Source organism: Lotus japonicus, chromosome 3, assembly GCF_012489685.1.
Source record: "Lotus japonicus ecotype B-129 chromosome 3, LjGifu_v1.2".
NCBI classification, from domain to species: Eukaryota; Viridiplantae; Streptophyta; class Magnoliopsida; order Fabales; family Fabaceae; genus Lotus; species Lotus japonicus.
In genome coordinates this window covers 7268979-7286148 of record NC_080043.1, presented here as the reverse complement: position 1 = coordinate 7286148, position 17170 = coordinate 7268979, and the positions used below count along the sequence as shown (strand labels likewise).

The 17170-nt window shown below is 35.9% G+C and overlaps 1 protein-coding gene across 3 annotated transcripts; it reads left to right on the top strand.

Annotated features, from left to right (window-relative positions):
• Positions 1-8305: 8305 nt before the first annotated feature.
• LOC130742713 (serine/threonine-protein kinase D6PK-like) lies at positions 8306-12715 on the top strand. Of its 3 annotated transcripts, none has more exons than XM_057594816.1 (3): positions 8306-8445; positions 9214-10658; positions 11619-12715. In XM_057594816.1, the coding sequence occupies exons 2-3, from the start codon at positions 9262-9264 to the stop codon at positions 12508-12510; spliced, it is 2289 nt and encodes a 762-aa protein (XP_057450799.1). In that variant the 5' UTR covers positions 8306-8445; positions 9214-9261; the 3' UTR covers positions 12511-12715. The 3 variants fall into 3 exon arrangements, with proteins under 3 accessions (XP_057450799.1, XP_057450800.1, XP_057450801.1); XM_057594817.1 differs by having other exon boundaries at positions 8336-8485; XM_057594818.1 differs by lacking the exon at positions 8306-8445 and adding an exon at positions 8573-9088.
• The last annotated feature ends 4455 nt before the right edge of the window (positions 12716-17170 follow it).

The following is a 17170-nucleotide window of genomic DNA, read 5'->3' as shown; positions in this document are numbered from 1 at the left end:
AAATGTAATCCGCTAAACATGCTCAGGGGCACGTAGGGAATAAGTTTAGACACTAAAATCAAGTTATTTGGACAGTTTTACAAAAAGCTCAAAACTTGGAGCACAGAAAGACAGCAAAATGCGACGAAATTTAAGATCAGAAGAAAGAAATAACATCAGTACCTCGAGGCCTACGCGTAGCAATGAACAGAGCAACGATCAGGCAAGAACCGGAAAAAAACTCTTCCTCCTTTCTCCCTCAAGCTCACCCACGGCCAACAAAGAAAATAAAAAGAATGGTGTGATTTTTTTTTGAGTTGTTGAAGTCCTATTTATAGGAAATTGAAAACGTGAGAAAATGATTATTTCGCGATTCCGATTTTTCCTACTGATTCCAACGTATTTTAGACACGATATTCTTCCCGCTGAATCTTCTAATTCTTCAAAGAAATATCAGTATGATTTTTGGTTTTCGAGGCTTGTTTTTTAATGTTTATCGGCTTAAAATGCAGTTTATGCACTTTTTGATTTTGACCTCAGATGCAGAAACTTCCTTCTGAAGAAAGATTTGGAACGTCGATTAGAGTGGGCACACGCGTGTGGAATCTTTGTTTGAAGCTCTGAATAGAAAAAGTCTTCATCGTAGGTTAATTTAATAGCTCTAGAAAAACCAGGGATTCAGTTTCGGCAAACCTCCCGGTATCGGAAATGAGTGTTCGTAAATTCCAGGGTTTCGTATCGAAACGCTTATCATGGAAGGATTAAGAGAAGTTCTAACATTTCTCTGAAGATTTTTGGAATTAGTTTCCATCGTGTCTTTAAGTGCGAATTAGTCGTTTACTAACGTTTTCGTTCTAGGTTTAAGCGAATACTAATTGTGCTATAACTTTTATCGACCTTAATACAATCCTTAGCCTTTTCCTGAACTTTCTTCTTCATAATATAAATCCAAACATTAAACGAAAGTCAGGTTCCCCTCATGCTGACACAAATTCCTATGCGTGAGTTGGAAATTAATTATTTATTTAATTCTAAAATCCAGGGTCTTACATGTGACACGTGGCATATTTTTTTGTATATTTTTTTGTGAAACCTGCAGCCTTGTGGAACCTGTACCGTATTGTGTATATTTTTTTAAAAAAATATTAAATTGTTAAGTATTTTAATTTAATTTACGTTAAAAAAATATTACGTTAATTTAATTTAATTTAAATAAATAAAAAAACATTAAATTAAATTAAATTAAATCGATAATAGTTTATTTAATTTAATTTTTACAGTAAATTTTAATTTTATGAAATCATAAAAAGAAAAATATAAAATTAAATCAAAATATGAAATAAAAGTAGTGGGGTAGGGGGTAGGGTGTTGAATGAAAAACCATTGGAGTGAGTAAAAGTTGAATGAAGTGTTGAACTGGAGAGAGAAGGTGATGTGGAGTGTTGGGAAGAGAAAAAGTGGAGTGTTGAGGGTGTTGAATGTTGAAACCATTGTGGGTAGTCTTATGGATTTAGTTCTTTAATGATAAGAAAAGTGTCTACTCACTAAAGGAACCAATTGAAGTTAGGATAAACAGCTTGATCAAAGCTTCTAAGATCATTAGGAGAGATAGAATGTTAAGCACCCACAACTAACTAGCACTTGCAAGAAGCATGGGTTGATGGTTGTTGGTTTACAAATAGTTTGAGATTAGTAGCCGTGTAGGTTGGTTGAGAAACTAACGTAGTCATGTGGTTTAGAAATAGTCTTATTAGTTATTACTCTTAACTATGACTTGTGATGTAATGAATTTATGAAATATATATGCGTATTATGATTGATGTTAATTAAATAATGAATTGTATTTTCTTATATGAAATTTTACTTCTAATAATTTAGGAAAAAGTTATGTAGGGTATGCAAATAGTTATGTATGGGTATGCAAAAAGTAATTAAAAAATAATCTAATGATCATGTAATGAAGCTCAAAGACAAATAGAAAAGGAAAATGAAGCCCAATTTCCCCAACGGGCCAGGGAGCTATTTATTATGTGATCGTTTGAGTGTTTTTCAGCTGATGTTTTGGGTTGACAAAAATATGTTGATGTTTTGGGTTGAAAATTATCATCAGGTTTGCAAATTAGCAAAGCACTGAATGATTCCTTGCAAGTTCTTTATTTCTTTTATAAAAAGAAATAGTGAGAAAAGATTTCCAAACTATCGAGCATAATACTAATAATATTTTAGGAGACCATTAGATGCTCATTCCTAAGTATGTGTGATAGTTTTTGCAAGTTCTTTGATATAAATATTATTGTGGTTCTTTTTCTACCGGTACACTCTGCACACGTGAATGATATGTTTTTTTTGTTAAGTATAAGAAGATATCAAAAGAGCAAAGATTAGATATAGGTAATATGTATCTTGAAATTTTCATATGAAGGAGGTCGTAAATTTACCACAAAGGAGTCCGATATCCTTTCTAGAAAATGTAACTTTAACTATATAAACAAAAATGATCAACAAAATTTCCAATTTTTATTTCAGCACCTTACCATCCTTCACAAGACTTTAGAAATTTACCAAATTACCAACCGTTCTTTTTGTCTATTTGACCAAGAAAAAAACAAAAAAGGAAGCTGAAGATAAATGCAAAATTAGCTCGCAATCAAGTTCCAATCTTCCTTCCATAAACGGCATCCCAATACCCAAAAGTGATCAATAAAATTTCCAATTTTTATCATCTGAGAACCTCACCAACCTTCAAGAGACTTTTATAAGAAATGATCAATAAAATTTCCAATTTTTATTATCTAGCACCAACCTTCAAGAGACTTCATAAGTTGTAACAAAAAAAAGAGACTTCATAAGAAATTATCTAACTACTGATTGCTCTTTTTGTCTCTTTGACCAAGAAAAAAACAAAAAAGGAACCTGAAGTTAACTTATCTTTCAAGCTTAATACAGGATTAATAACAGGTTAAATTATACTGACAACACAGCGGCTGAAAAAGTGCCATTGTGGTCCAAATGTCATCTAAAAAAGAAATAATTGAAAGAATCCACCTTTGAATGTTTCCTAATTTCAATTCAAAACCCCAAGTTCTCACTCTTCAAACCTCTAATATGTAAACTTTTCAGAAAGCAAGGAACAACAAAGTGCACACCCCACATAAAAAACATATCACAGGGCCCTTCTTTTCTTTTTATTGGAAAATGTGGCTGTAGATTTATAGTTTCAGTGATAAAATATTAAGCTAATCATTTTGATCACTATCTGAGTGGCTTCATCGGATCGGAGTCCCTTGGTTTGAACACCACTTTGTCATTCCCAATAGTCCATTCATACTTTGGTCATTTAATATACACCACTAAAGTTTCCTAATGATGCTTAGCATCATTCACCTATAAACCAATTTTTGGTTTATTGTCTCTTTCTAACATACTTCCTCCGTCCCTAATTATAAGCTAACATTGAGACTTTTTTTGTGTCACTAAATATAAGCTAACCTTGTAAAAGTTAATATTTCTTTCCATATTCACTCTTGCATTTATTGGTAGTGGAGCACCACCATTAGTAGTACAATGATGAAAAAGTGTTATCATAAATAGGGGTAAACATAGAAAGTTGTACATTTTTTTTGAAAACCAATGCATCAATTAAGGCTTTCTTAATAAGTGTGATTTTTACAACTTTAGCTTATAATTAGGGACGGAGAGAGTATTTATTATGACCAGGCTTAGCTATAATTATAAGTCATTGGATTCGTCTTTTCCCAATTATGTGTCTTATATGCACAAACTGAGGGAGATTATTGGAATCAAATTACTAAACTTAGCAATATCACATTATGGAACTCAAGGTTTGAGATCTAAGGGCAACTATTCATCAATCTCGAAGCAAATGGTTGGTAAAACCTCTTTTAAAATAATTGCGTTTATTGATGAAACATATATAATGAGTTTAGTTAATCTACTCCCTCCCTCCGTTTCATAATAATTGTTAACTTAGAGAGAAAATGTTTGTTTTATAATAACTGTCCACTTAGAATTTCAATGGAGCATTAATTGATAGTTTTGCATATGTTGATCCTATTAGAAAAATAAATGAGAAGAAATAAAAATACATTGTGAAAAGTAAAATTGGGAAACAAATGACATGTTTTAAAAAGTTAACAAAATTAATTGCATTTCTTAATATGTGTGCATCTTCTTTAAGTGGACACTTATATTGAAACAGAAGAAGTATTAATTTTATAAAAGTTTGCACAATCTTCCATTAATTGATGTATTAGGTAGTGTGGAAGAAGTGTTAATCAAAACTTTGGAAATACAAAAGTTAAATAAGTATAAGGGGTATATATGGAAGATGATAATACATATTTCTAAAATTTAGTGGGGAATCTTATATTAAGGAACGCGAACAATGTCTCTAGGAGTCTTATAAAAAGGAATGGAGGGAGTGAATGTTAACATGCACTTTTCATCTGTTTGAAAGTGTTGAAAACATGAACATGTGTTTAGATGTAAGGAAAAAGGGTGGGAAGAGAAAACAATCAAGGATTATGAATGAAAAGTGTGACATGAGTTATTTGGATGAGGAACAAATACAAGGGGAGAGGAAGAATACGAGTGGGCCCCACATACTATGAATTTTTATTTTCAACGAGGACGACTTCACCTACGCCTCCCTCTCTTCTTTTTGGGCTGGGATCCTCTCCGGTGAAATTCTCTCAATATTTCTCCAGTGGACATTTTGTGACGGTTTTGAACCGCCACAAAATGCTACTGTAAAAAATTGACATAATTTGTGGCAGCTGGCAACATTTTGTGGGGGTTCAAAACCGCCACAAATGTCCACTGGAGAAAAATTGAGAGAATTTCACCAGAGAGGATCCGGACCCCTTCCTTTCTCTTCTCCTCTTTGGCAATGACAATAGTCTCTCTTATTTTCTCCTCTTCTCAATGACACTGACGTACAATTAGTTAATTTTTTCTTTTTTCTAAAGGGTAAGTTTGTAAAGCTTGAAACTAAATTAATTTATGCTTGATGGGAAATGTTAAAATATGTAAAAGATATCTAAGTAATATCTTTATTATTATATATATATATATATATATATATATCTTAGAGTATCTTATCTCATTTAACGTAATTTAAATTATTATATAAATTTTTTTGCTAAGAATTATTATATAAATTGATTTGTTTTCATATTTCATTACTTAATTAGGACTAAGAGTCTACACATTTACTGTAAATGTGAGTAAGTATTTCATGTTTTAATTAAACGAATTATTCATAATATAACCCCAATACACTTCTTCTTCATCTTCCTACTTTTTTACATTGCTTATTCTCTTTACACTTCTCTTTACACTTGCTTATAAAAAAAATACATTGTTTATTCTCTTTGAAAAAAAAAATCAAATGTGAATGTTTGGGTGCCACTCACTTACGAGCAAAACCTCAATTCTCTTATCTTATTTTATGTAATTTAAATCATTATATAAATTAATTTATTTTCTTATTTCCCTACTTAGTTATGATTATGATTAGGAAGTATATCATGTTTTAATTAAATGAATTATTCACAATATAAGTCTTCATGCACTTCTTCTTCATCTTCCAATAATTTTACATTACTTCTTTTTACATTGAAAAAAAAATCAAATATGAATGTTTGGGTGCCACTCACTTATGAGCAAAACCTCAGTTTGCAATTCAATTTCATATGGCGAGACTTGATTAAACTCCTACTGGTTTGAAATATGACTCTTGGAAGTAGAAAATATGGAGGTAAATAGCAAAAAGTGAGATAGCTAGTGTCATGATTGGTCAATTCCCTCTGCATTTTGCATTTCTAATATTTGTTAAAGATTAAAGAGACAAGTACTAATAACTAAGATCTCAATTAAAAAAGTTGCAGCGACAGTACTAGAAACAAATAAAGAAAAAGTGTACATTTAGGAAATAAACAACTTCCATAACTAAACCTTTAAATATCAACTAGCAGTCGAGCTCCATGGGTGGATAAAGATTTTTTGAGAAACATTTAGTTATTTAATGTGAATTCAGAGTTTTGAGAAAATTACTCTCATAATTGTCGGTTATTCCAAATTTCACCTCCACATGAAAAAATATAAGTTTGAAAAATTAACATCATAAGTACATTTCTCCACATGCATTTAGAAAATCTGCATCGATTATCATGTTCACACACTACAATTTGCAATAATTCGCATCATGCAAATTTGGTTTAATTAACCTTTGCACAATTATATTCTTATCTATATAAGTTGCTTTCTAGAGGGTTTTGTGGATTGACTACACAATGTCATATTGTCATTCCATAGACTAGGCATGCATGAGAAGTCACTGTTGCACATCAAAATCGGAGGCTGCATTATGCTTCTTCACAAAACATGATCGACAATGACTGGTTTTGGCTTGACTCAGTTAATATGTTTTCATCTAGCTAGATTTCAAATTCCACAAGGAAAAAAAGTACAAAAAGTTTGGAAGGACAAAGATAAATACAGTTTGAGAGTGTGCAAGGTGAACAATACCTCCACAGTTCAATGCCAATATGGAGAATGGAGAAACAGTACAGGAAAAATGAGCATGCTTATAATATAAATATCTAAATACGGACTAAAGCCTATTTCAATGAGTGGTCTAAATATGATAACATATGGAACGATATATGCATGTGAGGTGTTTAATGCAAGAAATTGAAGTATAGAGGAAACCTATTTTAACACTACTAGAGGAAGTGAGATGCTATATCATGAAGACAATGGCAAATAACAAGATGAACTCCCACCAATGCAATAAAGTAGGCCATAGAAGGAGAAAAAAGAAAGCAATCACTGGACTCAATTGTGGTCCAAAGAAGGTGATTGAAATACGTTTAAAGTACAAAGTTGAGTTGGCAAAACTGATACCAATTTTGGAAGCTCATACCTGCACATGTAGATTCTGATAATTGAGTGGTCTTCCTTGTATGCATGCAATTGCTGCATTTGCATTCAAGAATCAAAATCTAGAGATCTATTGCCCTGGTTGGTTCACAATGAAAGTTTACAAAAGTGCATATGATTTTTTCACAACCACCTCCAGTAGCAGTAGCCATTTCAATGGAGCAAAGTAGAGAAGAAATTCAAGCTTTAAACTGAGAACATGAGAGCTTCAACACAGAGAACATAAGAGCTTCAAACAGAGAGCTTCAAACAGAGACTAAGAAAGGAAGAAGAGCTATGATCCAATTTTGATCTGATTTTGTGATTTTGATATGATGAAGAGCTGTAACACAAATCTGCAATTCTGATCCGATTTTGATACGATTCAAGAACAATTTCGAGTGATTTGCAAATGAGTTTGCTATTAAAGCTGTTTGTACTACAGTTAGATGTTAACGTGAACAAACATTGATTTAATGGTACAATTTATTTGCTTTCATATTTTTGCATTGAGTGTTGCGCTTTTTCATTTATTTTACATCAAAATTTGAGAAAATTAAATTATATGCATTGCCTCTCAAGCATGATAAATGGTAAAATCGTACAATGTAGCGATTTAAATCGCGATTTTAACTATCGTGATGAATATATCAAAACCCTTATGAGTTCTATCAGCCACATAATTCTTAACATGAGTGGAAATAAGTTATGATTCATCCACACTTAACTTTGAGCATGAGACTTAAATTCAAAATAAGATATTTTATGGAAAAAAAATACATGCTATAAAAATTAAGTATAATTCATTCACGCTTTACTTTCTCTTCAATCTCATTTGTAATTATTTTTCTTCATTTCTTATTACATCTCTTATCACAGAACTCATACCTCTTTTTCTTGTCTTCCTATCTCATTTTTAACATGAGTGAAAATGGGTTATGATTCATTCACACTCTATTTCTCTACCATAGTACCATCTCATTTTCACTCAGTTTTTCTTTCTATCTCACTTTTCTTCTCTATCACATCACGTCATCACCTATCTTACTATTTCATTTCTCTTCCCTTCCCTCAAACCAAACACGCCATAGAGTGTCAACAAATAATTATTCAGTGGAAATAGACTGTGAAATAAGTATTATTCACAAAATTATATTTAAGTAGCCAAAAGGTAAAGAAGGAGAAGGGAGTGGCAAAACTCCAAAAGAGGATCAAAGAAAACGGCTTTGAGAGACCGTGATGAAAGACAGACAGACAGAGAACCATTACTGTCCTATTCGCCTATTCCACTCTGGCTCGTCAACCAACATGACACTGGGCCCTACCCCTTCACCCTTTCGTGGATCCCACACACTCACAGAAAAAGAAAGAAAAGAAGAAACAAGCCAAAATAAAAGGAAAAAGCAAAAGCTGTGTGTGACCATAACATTAACACTCACAAAACTTTCATTCAGAGTGGTATGTACAATGTGCTTTGTGGTTGAAGGAAATGGGAAGAAGAACAAGGGTTTGCTTTTGAACTAGGTTCAAACCTTAACCAACCAACACCATTGTTACATACATGGTTTTCTTCTTCATTTCAATCCTGTGTTTGTTTTTTCTGTACTTTGATTTTGGCAATTTTATGGTTTGGGAATGTTGGCTTGGGGTTCATTCATGGGTTTAGGAAATAGAGGAAGTGGTGTTGTGTTGGGTGTTTGCATTTTTGCATTTCATACAATTTTTTTTTTTGTTTCAATGTTGGTTTCTGTTGCAAATGAAGTTCAAGGGTTTTTATTATTCAACTAACTATGTTGTTTCCTGATCTGTTGAGCTTTTCTTTTTTATTACCTTCCAAGTTGGGTATATAGGTCACTGAGGGTTTGAGGATTACTATATCTGCTAATAAGTACCATTTAGCTCAATGACATTGTTCCAGTAACTTTTCATCAGTTTTACACAATTAAGTGGTCAAAGCTTTCTCTGTAATAGCTCAAAGATTTTACACAAGCTTTCTCTTGTTGTTAATGATGCCTGAGGCTTTAGCCAGTTATCATTGGCTTTCTGCATGTTCAATTTCTATGTTGATTTAGTTTGTGGTGGTGGTGGTCGTGCTTTTAGCTTCCCAAAGGGAAGTAGGATAGGTTGCTTGATTCTTTCATAGTTTCATTTGAAATACTTCTTCTGGGTACTTCAGGACTTATCCCAGTCATGTTCATTGTCTTGTTTATTGATAAATGGTTATTTATTGAAACCTGTAAGGGAAAATAAATGAATCTCCTACTGAATTAGACCCTGTTGTTCTATTTGCAGGGTCTTGTTAACTGGAAGTTTTTATTTGATGATATGTGATATTGGGACATGGAGAGGGGTTCAGAGCTGAAGGTACTTCCTCGAACAATGCCTATCCTGCTTGAGGTATCGTCACATACAGCTGCAGCAAGAGAGGCAGATCAGAGACTAAATGGGTATGAGGTTTCCGGTGCTGGGGAGGTTTCAGCAAGAGAACTGAATCAGTTTTCAAGATCAAGGGATGTACCTGTCTCGCGTCTGGCTTCCATTAGAGAAGTGGCTCAGTTATCACATCCTCGGGTCGATTTGGTAAGAGAAGATATGGGATTCGGTTCTAGATCATCACAAGAATCTCTCTCCTTTGAGCCTATCATAACATGGAAGGGAAAGGCCTTTTTATCTGAATCAGAAGATCTGATATCTGATGTTGACACATTGAAGGAAAGCCGTGATTCATTTGAAGATGGTGCTCCGGGTTTATTTGCCGGTGCTAGTCATCCCCCAGAACCTGTTGATACAGATCTTATGCGAACAGTTTATGTGCCAATAGGTCAAAACAAATCTGAGGCTGGATGCTTAATTAAGAACTTGTCCATGAAGGGTCCTTTCATCGAAGATCTATCTATTCGTGTTCCAGCCAAGAAACCAAATCCAATTATCCTCTCCCCTCAAGAAAGCCTGGTTGACGAACTCAATGACATAGGGAACTTGTCCTCACCGTTTTCGGGTCCTCGAGTATCGCAGAATACTGAGAACTCTTTCCTCCCTCCAGACTCTGAGGAAAAAGAATGTGTGTGGGATGCTTCTTTGCCTCCTAGCGGCAATGTCAGTCCACTTAGTAGTATTGATGGTGTTTTCAGAGCAATGAGCATTGCTAATAGTTGTGCTAGTACATATCAGAGTGATGCAATCACTAGTGATGGCATGCTTAGTTTAGACAGGAACTTTGATTGTATTAAGGGGAGTGTAAAGGGGGATTCACTAGAGAGTACAAAAAGTAGTGCTAGTCGTGCAAGTGATAGCAGTGGCCTCAGTGATGACAGTAACTGGAGCAATATTACTGGAAGTGCCAATAAGCCTCACAAGGGAAATGATCCCAGGTGGAAGGCTATCCTTGCCATTCGATTGCGGGATGGAATTTTGGGCATGAGTCATTTTAGATTACTGAAGCGACTTGGATGTGGTGATATCGGAAGTGTATATCTCTCAGAACTTAGTGGAACTCGGTGTTATTTTGCAATGAAAGTCATGGATAAAGCATCCTTAGCAAGCAGAAAAAAGCTGGGCAGAGCACAGACTGAGAGGGAGATATTGCAGTTGCTGGACCATCCCTTTCTTCCAACTTTGTATACACATTTTGAGACTGACAGATTCACCTGCTTAGTAATGGAATATTGTCCTGGTGGTGATCTACACACTTTAAGGCAGCGGCAACCTGGGAAACATTTCTCTGAATATGCTGCTCGGTATGCTTCATATTTACATAGTTACATTCCTTTACCTTATCTTTTTGTTAACTGGTTTTCATCATGAAGATCTGCTTTGTACTGCTTTTTCTTTGTTTCTGTGTTTATGTGCATGAAACAAGTGTCAGTTATGTTACTAATTACCATCTGCTTTTCATGAAGCTTTTTCTAGACTAGAAAAATGATATTTATTTTGTATGTTCTTGCATATTTTCTATTTGGGAGCTTTTTAGATAAATATAAATTAATTTCTTAACTTCAAAAGGAAGAGCAAACTAAGGAATTGCAATTAATCTTGTTTCTTAACTCAAGTGCACTGCTATGACGTCCCTCCTTGATAATTTAAGGGCAAACATTCATGGTACCAGTGAAGAGAATTTATTCAAGATTAATTGCTTATAAATGGCCCGGATCCTTATTGAATATAGATGGCATTATATAATATTAATTTACTCCTGAAGGGAAAGTATATTGTTTTATATTTGAGGAATATTTTAACACCCTGCCTGTTCAGGATTTAGTGGAAAGTAATGAAAAAGTTTATATGGGAGGTTTTATATGCAACAAACCAGATCATTCAATGACAAGGAGAGTTACATCTCTTTTAAATCTGCAGCATAGGAAGATGTCAAAACTTTCCCTGTACTATTTAAATTGATATACTGGTATGTAGCTATTTTGTTGTATGTATTACAATATTAATACTTCTATTTCAATGATAGACAATGATGTCGTTTTTACTTATTTTCTCTATATGTTAAGGTGTGCTATAGTATGTGGTTGATGTTCATATATACTAAAAAGGATCAAATGTAAGCTGTTTTGGCACCTATAAATGTGATATTATAAAACTGGAGCATGATCATCTTGCTTTCCATAGCCAGCCTTTGTCATTGCATATATTATTATTTTGCGCACAACTATCAAACTGATTTACGTTGTGATTTTCTACACATGTAGCTTTTATGCTGCTGAGGTCCTGCTTGCTCTTGAATATCTTCACATGCTTGGAGTTGTGTACAGAGACCTTAAACCTGAAAATGTATTGGTACGAGATGATGGTCACATAATGCTCTCAGATTTTGATCTTTCCCTTAGATGCACCGTATCACCAACTCTTATTAGAACTTCCTATAATGGTGACCCTTCAAAGCAGGCTGGGGGTGCATTCTGTGTTCAACCTGCTTGTATTGAGCCAACTTCAGTATGCATCCAACCGGCATGTTTTATTCCTCGGTTCTTCCCTCAGAAAAACAAGAAGTCACGGAAGCCGAGAGCTGAACCCGGGTTTCCTTGCAGCACGCTTCCAGAGCTGGTTGCTGAGCCTACTGCAGCGCGATCCATGTCCTTTGTCGGTACACACGAATACCTTGCCCCTGAGATTATCAAAGGGGAAGGTCATGGCAGTGCAGTTGATTGGTGGACATTTGGAATTTTCTTGCATGAGTTATTGTATGGTAAAACCCCTTTCAAAGGGTCTGGAAACCGTGCAACACTTTTCAATGTAGTAGGCCAGCAGCTCAAGTTTCCTGAATCACCAGCCACCAGTTATGCCGGCCGGGATCTGATTCGCGGGTTGCTGGTGAAGGAGCCGCAGCATCGTCTTGGGGTTAAGAGGGGAGCTACCGAGATCAAACAGCACCCGTTCTTTGAAGGTGTGAACTGGGCATTGATCAGATGCAGCACGCCACCGGAAGTGCCGAGACCAGTAGAAAATGAGCCGCCGCCACCAGGGAAAGTTGGATCAGTTGATAATACTGTTGGGATTGGCAGCACTAGTAAGAGGGTAGTAGGTGGTACTACTGAGATGAAGCCAGGAGGGGGTAAATATCTGGACTTTGAGTTCTTTTAGATTGAATTCCTCAATCTGTTTTTTATTGTATTTTCCAATATCAGCTATTTTCATGTCAGTTAGAATTTAGAAATATGAAATGTCAAGTTTAAATTAGGTTGGATATCTCCTTGTCTGTTCCTATAATACCTATGGATAATCCATAATGTAGTAGATTTTCTATACAGAGTTTGAATACTTCTCATGAAAATTATTAGTCTTCATACATTTTTGTGCATGTGGTTATCAGGTACAGCTGATATTTGTTCTGTGATATACCTTCAGTCTGTCTATGATTATCATTCCATTTAACTTGGAATACTCATAGAATTTAATGGTCTAACTTGTAATGAAGAGATTGCTGGTTCATTTCCATCTCAGTTTAACTATGACTTTTAAGTTTTTGGAGTTACTGCAATAGCTAAGATAGATTGATTTCATAAAAATGTGAAAAAAATAAAAATGAGGAATTGAAGCACTGTGATTGGAAATTGTTTTGATGAAAAATGCCCAATTACTGTTTGCTGTGTTTACCATAACTCTTCACCTGAGAATAATTATGAGAAATCTGTCATTCTGTCATGAGTCAAGACACTTGCTTATTAGGAAAATCCTAGCTTACTTTGCTTTTTTTTTTTGGTCAACGGATTAAAGTTTCATTAATTCAGAGCCAATAAAACTGGCGGATTTTACACTGAGGATCGAGGGTAGTGGGGAATTACGTGTCCAGGCTTATAACCTGTCCCACTACAACTATTAACAACCAGAAATAAAAGACTCAGAATCCTAGAAGGAGGCACAAGGCTTAGGAATGAAAAAAAGGGAGACCGGCTTGCTCTGGTGCTACGAGAAGCTCCTTCAAAGGGTTGCCCTGCTGCATCTTGCCTTCAGTCTGGTTCGGCATGAAAAGGAACGCTATCCTGATGTAACGCAGCTGCCAAGCTAGGGGGAGGGGCAAAGCACCAATTTGGTGGGAGGTTGTTCCTGCTGTAACAAGAAATTGCAGAGAAGTTGCAGAGAAAGGTAAGAGAGAGATAACAGAAACGGTGCTTGATTCAATTCACTGAATGACTGAATGAATACAATGTACAATGGATAAGGATTATATACAGAGGGTGAAAGAGTAAAGTTAGCTAACTAACCAGCTAACTAACCTAACCAACTTGAGTAACCAATCCTAACTAACCCAGCTAAACTAAGGTAAAAGCTGAAAGGTTAGTATTATTATTATTTACTATCTATTAGCCCCCCGCAAACTGGAGAGTGTATGTTAAACAATCCCAGTTTGGAGAAAATGTGACGAAAAGGAGCTGGACTCAATGGTTTTGTGAAGATATCCGCAAGCTGAAAGGAAGAAGCAACCGGAAGAAGATGCACAAGGCCTTGTTTGAGCTTCTCGCGAACTATGTGACAATCTAGCTCGATGTGCTTTGTTCTTTCATGAAAGCTTGGGTTGTGTGCTATATGAATAGCAGACTGATTATCACAAAACATGGAGACAGGTGCTGTTGGTTGAGCTTGTAAATCAAGCAACAAGTAACTGAGCCATTGAACCTCACAAACCGTGGCTGCCATGGCCCGGTATTCTGCTTCACAGGATGATCGGGAAGTGGTAGTTTGCTTCTTGGATCGCCATGACACCAAGGAAGAACCCAGAAACATACAATAGCCTGTGATAGACTTGCGAGTGTCCACACACCCTGCCCAGTCAGAATCACTAAATGCTGTGAGAGTAGTGGAGGAATCAGCAGGGTAAAAAAGACCACAGCCAGGATTAAGTTTGATGTAACGAAGAACCCGCTGAGCAGCAGCTTCATGAACATCAGTTGGAGCTGATAAGAATTGGCTCAATTGATTGACCACATAAGCAATATCAGGCCTGGTAGTTGTAAGGTAGAGCAATCTACCAATAAGCCTTCTATAAGAGCCAATATCTGTAAGAGGAGTCCCTGATGCAGTGCCTAGCTTCTGGGAGCTATCCATAGGAGTAGTAGTAGGCTTGCTTCCTAGCAATCCTGAGTCTGATAACAATTCAAGAGCATATTTTCTCTGATTCAAAACAATTCCAGCCTTTGATCTTGCAATTTCAAGGCCCAGGAAGAATTTAGCCTCACCCAAATCCTTGATACGAAATTGAGAGTGTAAAGATTGCTTGACTAACTGGATTTCACTGAGATCATTGCCTGCTAATAAAACATCATCAACATAGAGCAATAGAGCTGTGAATGAACCTGCATCAGTCTTCTTAATATATAGTGTATGATCAGCTGAGCTCTGTGTAAATGCCAGTGTTTGGAGAGCCTGACATAGGGTAGTATACCACTGCCTACTGGCTTGCTTGAGGCCATAAAGAGATTTCTGAAGAAGACAAACTTGATTTGATTTGTCAGTATGCATTCCTTGAGGTAAGCACATATATATTTCTTCATCTAGCCTGGCATGTAAAAATGCATTATCTACATCCAGCTGATGAAGAAACCAGTTGTTGGATGATGCAAGAGCTAGTAAGACCCGAAGAGTGGTCATCTTGGCCACAGGAGAGAAGGTGTCAAAAAAATCAATGCCTTCTATTTGGGTATAGCCTTTCACAACTAACCGTGCCTTGTATCTATCAATAGTACCATCTTGCTTATACTTGATTCTGTAAACCCATTTACACCCAATTGGTGTTTTATCAGGAGGTTTATCCACAAGAATCCAAGTCTGATTTCTCTCTAATGCCTCAATTTCTTGATCCATAGCCTTCCTCCAACATTCATGCTTTACTGCTTCTGTGTATCTTGTAGGCTCAATAGCAGTAGTGATGTTCATGACAAAACTATGGTAAGAAGGAGTCAGGTTATTATAGGATAAGACTTTGGACAGGGGATAGGATGTACCTTTGCTTGATGGCATGGATGGCACAGCTGTAGAGGCAGTCAGAGTACAGTGATAATCCTGTAAGTAAGAGGGTGGTTTTCTTACTCTATGAGAAACCCTTTGGGTAATAGCTTGAGAAGGATCTGCAGAGAATCCTGAGATAGGAGCTGGTGATGGCATATTTGGTTCAGGTGGAGCAGGGAGTATGTAATCAAAAATATCATTTGCTGAAAATGTTGGCTGAGGAAAGTCATGGGACTGAGATGTATTGTCAATAGGAGACTTTGCATAATAAGGAAATATGTTCTCATGAAATACTACATTTCTGGAGATGGAAATGTTGTGAGTTTGGAGATCATATACTAAGTATCCTTTGGTTCCTGACTTGAACCCGAGGAAAACACATTTGTGGGCTCGAGGGTCAAACTTTGTTCTGTGGCTAGCAAGGGTTGAAGCAAAACAAAGGGATCCAAAGACCTTTAAATGAGACAAATCTGGTAACACTTTATAGAGTAGCTGAAAAGGACATTTATTATCTAACACAGGTGTAGGTAATCTATTTATGAGGAAAATAGCATGGGCAATAGCATGAGCCCAGAAGATTTTAGGAAGGTGGGCTTGAAATAACAATGCACGAGCCACATTGAGAATGTGTTGATGTTTCCTCTCAACAATTGAATTTTGTTGAGGGGTTTCAACACAAGAGGTTTGATGAATTATACCTTTCTCAGCATAAAAGTGACTCAATGCAAATTCTTTCCCATTGTCACTTCTAATGACTTTCACAGTGGTTTCAAATTGATTAACTACCATAGCACAGAAATCCTGAACAAGGGTTTTAACTTCTGCTTTTGACTTTAGTAAATAAACCCAAGTGTATCTTGAATAGTCATCTACTATAGTCAAAAAATAAGAAAAGCCATGCAAAGACATAACAGAAACTGGGCCCCAAATATCAACATGTATTAATTGGAAAATAGTGGTAGATACAGTGGTACTGAGTGGAAAACTCAATCGTTTTTGCTTAGCTACAGGACAAACATCACAAACATGAGCTTTACTACAATGTACATATGGAAATAGCTCATTTATTGAATGACCCTTAACAAGTGAGGGATGACCTAACCTATAATGCCACAAATTGTGTGCATTTGACTCAAAACTACTAACTAGACTTTGAGTAGAGGATGAATTTACAGAGGCTGGGACAGAATTACTAGCTGTAACTGAGTTCCTGTTGAAGATGTAGAGACCCTTGACTGCCCTAACTGTGCCAATCATCCTCCAAGCACTGATATCCTGAATTAGACAAAGATCATCATGGAATGTTAGTCTATAATGCAAACTTTTCACCAGCTTATGAACTGAAATCAAATTAGACTCAAAATTTGGCAGATATAACACATTGTTCAGTGTGAAGGAGGGTGTAATGCAAATTGTGCCTTTGATTTTAGCTATCTCAACAATCCCATTAGGTAGAGACACAGGAATGGGTGCTACATGCTTATAGGTACTAAAGTAACTAAGATTGTTACATATGTGATCTGTGGCACCAGTGTCAAGGATCCAAATTGTATTGAGAGGATCATTATCTCTAGATGAAAGAAATTTAGTACTGTTATTACCATTCTTTGTAGGAAGCACTTGAGCACAAGAATTTACACTAGCTCCATGCTGAGATGTTGAACTCTTTGTCTCTGGTGCTGGAAGTAATGCAAGTAGATGATGGTACTGATCAGCAGTGAAACCAAAACGAGTTGCTTCTTGCCCTGAAGCATTCTCTTGGCTGGTAGATTCCTGATCCTCATCAGTAGTGTGAGCT